A 3,656-nucleotide genomic window follows, 5' to 3' on the forward strand; every position below is an offset into this window, starting at 1 on the left:
TGAGGTCTCGCCAAGTTGCCCAGGTGGGTCTCGAACCCACGGGCTCAGGCAATCCGCTCATCTCAGCCTCCCAAAGCGCTGGGATTACAGGCTGAGCCACCTAGCCCAGCTATGATCCCATATTCTTAGAATTGTCAGCCTTTCAAGTTGTGAAGCTTCCTTAGAAATTGTTGATTCTTGCCGGGCCCAGTGGCTCAGCCTGTAATCCCAGCGCTTTGGGAGGCCGAGATGAGTGGATTGCCTGAGCCTGAGGGTTTGAGACCAGCCTGGGCAACTTGGCGAGACCTCATCTCCACAATAAATTTAAAAAAATTAACCGGGCGTGGTAGCGTGCGCCTGTAGTTCCAGCTACTTGGAAGGCTGAGGCGGAGGGATCACTGGAGCCCAGCAGGTCGAGGCTGCGGTGGCTGGGAGCGGCCACTGCACTCCAGTCCGGGTGACGGAGTGAGACTCCAGCTCAAAAAAAAAAAAAAAAAAGAAATGCTAAGAACTCTTGAAGCCGGGCCCGGTGGCTCAGCCTGTAATCCCGCGCCTTTGGGAAGCTGAGGTGAGTGGATTGCCTGAGCCCGCGGGTTCGAGACCCGCCTGGGCAACTTGGTGAGACCTCATCTCTACAATAAATCAAAAAATCAGCCGGGCGTGGTAGCACATGCCTGTAATTCCGGCTACTTGGAAGGCTGAGGCGGAAGGATCGCCGGAGCCCAGCAGGTCGAGGCTGCGGTGGCCGGGAGTGGCCACTGCACTCCGATCTGGGCAACAGAGTGAGACTCCAACTCAAAAAAAAAAAAAAGAAAAAGAAATGATGCCCCAGAAGCAGTGAGTATCGAGTCCCCAAATCTTGATTTCGTTCTTTTTTTTGAGTTGGAGTCTCACTCTGTCACCCAGCCTGGAGGGCAGTGGCACACTCCTAGCCACCACAGCCTCAACTGGCTGGGCTCTGGCAGTCCTTCTGCCTCAGCCTTCCAAGTAGCTAGGACTACAGGCATGCGTCACCATGCCTGGCTAATTTTTTGATTTATTGTAGAGATGAGGTCTTGCCAAGTTGCCCAGGCTTGTCTTGAACCCACGGGCTCAGGCAATTCTCTCACCTCAGCCTCCCAAAGAGCTGGGATTATAGGCATGAGCCACTGCACCCAGCCCAGATCTTGATTTCTAAACACCCTTCCCTGGTCAGACATGGTGGCTCACACCTGTAATCCCAGTACTTTGGGAGGCAGAGATGAGTGGATTGCCTGAGCCTGAGGGTTCGAGACCAGTTTGAGCAACGTGGCGAGACTGCGTCTCTACAATAAATCAAAAAATTAGCTGGGTGTGGTGGCACACGCCTGTAGTTCTAGCTACTTGGAAGGCTGAAGTGGAAGGATCGGCTGAGTGGCTGTGAGCAGCATGCCACTGTACTCCAGCCTAGCCAACAGAGCGAGACTCTGACTCAAAAAAAAAAAAATGAAATTAAATAAACACCCTTCCCTACCAAAAGGCATTAGCGTTCCTTGAGACACTGCTGACGCCAGACCCGGGGCAGGAAAGAGCCTGTGCTGGAGCGGAAGGTGGGGGCTCAGGGCCTGATGGGAATGTGAGTACACAGTGCATGGGACTCTCTCTGGGCCAACTGGGTACACTGAGCCAATGAAGACAGTGATCAGCATGGATTAGAACATGCCGAGTTAAAAAATCCACAGGTGCTACTGAGAGACAGGGAAGGAGAGGGAAGGGAAAGCTCATCCATAGCCAACTATAATAAGCATGGAAGCCGTGATGGGGTTAAATAATCACTATTTTCAATGTCCGGTTTAATAACTGATTCAGGCAAGGGTTGTAAATGGATGCTAAGCCCATTGCTGAAGGATTATTGGGCAACAGGATTGTCACATGGTCTCAAAGTCTGGGAAAGACAGATCACCTATGCAGAACTCTTGCCAAAAGGATTAACCTCGGTCTAATCATGAGAAAACGAAAATGTACCCAAACTGCAAAAGTTATTGGGGTCTGTTGTCGATTAAAGGATAATAAAAAGATGTGTCAACCAAATGCAACACATGATCATTGATTAGATCCCAGATTAGAGAGAGAAAAAAAAAAACTATAAAGGATACTTTTGGGACAATATTGAACATTTGAATAGGGTCTGTCTATTAGATAATATATTACTATATCAATGTTAAATTTCTTGCATGTGATAATGGTATTGTGACTTGTGCAGCAGAATGTCTTTGTTCTTAGGAGAAGCATGCGGAAATACTTTGGGATGAAATGACTTGTGTTGTCTGTAGTGATCTTTCAAAGATTCAAAGGAGGCCAGGCACAGTGACTCATGCCTGTAATTCCAGCACTTTGGGAGACTGAGGTGGGAGGATCACTTGAGCCCAGGAGTTTGTGACCAGCCTGGGCAACAAAGCAAGACTCCAGTTTCTACACAAACTAGAAAAATAAGCTGGACGTGGCAGCACATGCCTGTAGTTCCAGCTACTTTGGGATGCTGGGTTGGGAGGATTGTCTGAGGTCAAGGCTTCAGTGAGCCGTAATTGTGCCATTCCACTTAGCCTAGGTGACAGAGTGAGACCCTGACTCAAAAAAAAAAAAAAAAAAAATGGATTCAGCAGGGAAAAAAGGTCTTCATATATCTTCCTGAAGTGGAACTCCTTTCTTCCTGACCCACCTAACCTAACTGTCCCCACTGGGCTGGTCGTGGTCAGAGGCTTCCTCTTTCCTTTTCTGAGAACTTGTCTGGAGCCCAGAGCCAGCAGAGTGACAGGCAGGGGCAGTGTCCTCTGCTGGCACCCTGGCGTCCTCATCCCGGGCTACGGGTTTCCAAGGCCCCACCCAGACATGGGTTCAGGTGGGAAAAGCTGTCCTTGAACTCAGATGCAGAGTCCTGGAGGCTGACTTAATAATTTCTGGTGACTCTGTGGCAGGAGGTAGACACAAAGGTCTGTCCTTCGGGTGCTCCCTACCCTAAACCAGTCCTCATCATTAATCTGGGGGAGAAAGGACCCTGGCGGTGTCCATGCCCGCGTGTGTGGCTGCTCGTGTATGAGGAGCTGCAGCCATCCCAGGAGCAATGCTGGGGGTGGGGGCGAAAGTCAGGATTTGGGCCAGGCCGTGATCCACGCCAGTAATCCCAGCACTTGGGGAGGCTGAAGCGGGAGAATCGATTGAGCCCAGGAGCTGGAAGACAGCCTGGGCAACAGAGCGAGACCTCGTCTCTACAAAATAAGTTAGCCAGGTGTGGTGGTGTGTGTCTGTAGTCCCAGATCCTTGGGAGGCTGACACAGGAGGATTGCTTGAACCCAGGAATTGGAGGCTGCGGTGAGCCATGGTTGAGCCCTTGCACGCCAACTTGGGCAGCAGAGGGAGACCCCCCAACTCCAAATAAGTAAGGAAGTCAGGATTTGGGGCAGGAGCTGAGGGAGGGCGCTGTTGGGTGTCCCAGGTATCCCGGGGAGGCGCCCAGCCTCACCACATCTGCCTCCACCCGCAGGCCCACGAGAGGCTGGAGGAGACGAAGCTGGAGGCTGTGCGCGACAACAACCTGGAGCTGGTGCAGGAGATTCTGCGCGACCTGGCGCAGCTGGCGGAGCAGAGCAGCACCGCCGCCGAGCTGGCCCGCATCCTGCAGGAACCCCACTTCCAGGTTCCCGACTGCCGGGCCGGTGCGG

The 3,656-nt window shown here is 52.1% G+C and overlaps 1 protein-coding gene across 1 annotated transcript in view; it reads left to right on the forward strand.

The window, feature by feature from the left end:
* MPP2 (membrane palmitoylated protein 2) overlaps window positions 1-3,656 on the forward strand; it is a 23,946-nt gene that overhangs the window by 14,612 nt on the left and 5,678 nt on the right. Inside the window, exon 3 of the mRNA XM_021707074.1 lies at window positions 3,479-3,631. Coding sequence (XP_021562749.1) covers window positions 3,479-3,631 — 153 coding nt within the window. The remainder of the gene's footprint in view (window positions 1-3,478; window positions 3,632-3,656) is intronic.

Source organism: Carlito syrichta, unplaced genomic scaffold (genome assembly GCF_000164805.1).
Source record: "Carlito syrichta isolate Samal-C Ts95f unplaced genomic scaffold, Tarsius_syrichta-2.0.1 Scaffold316369, whole genome shotgun sequence".
Lineage (NCBI taxonomy): Eukaryota > Metazoa > Chordata > Mammalia > Primates > Tarsiidae > Carlito > Carlito syrichta.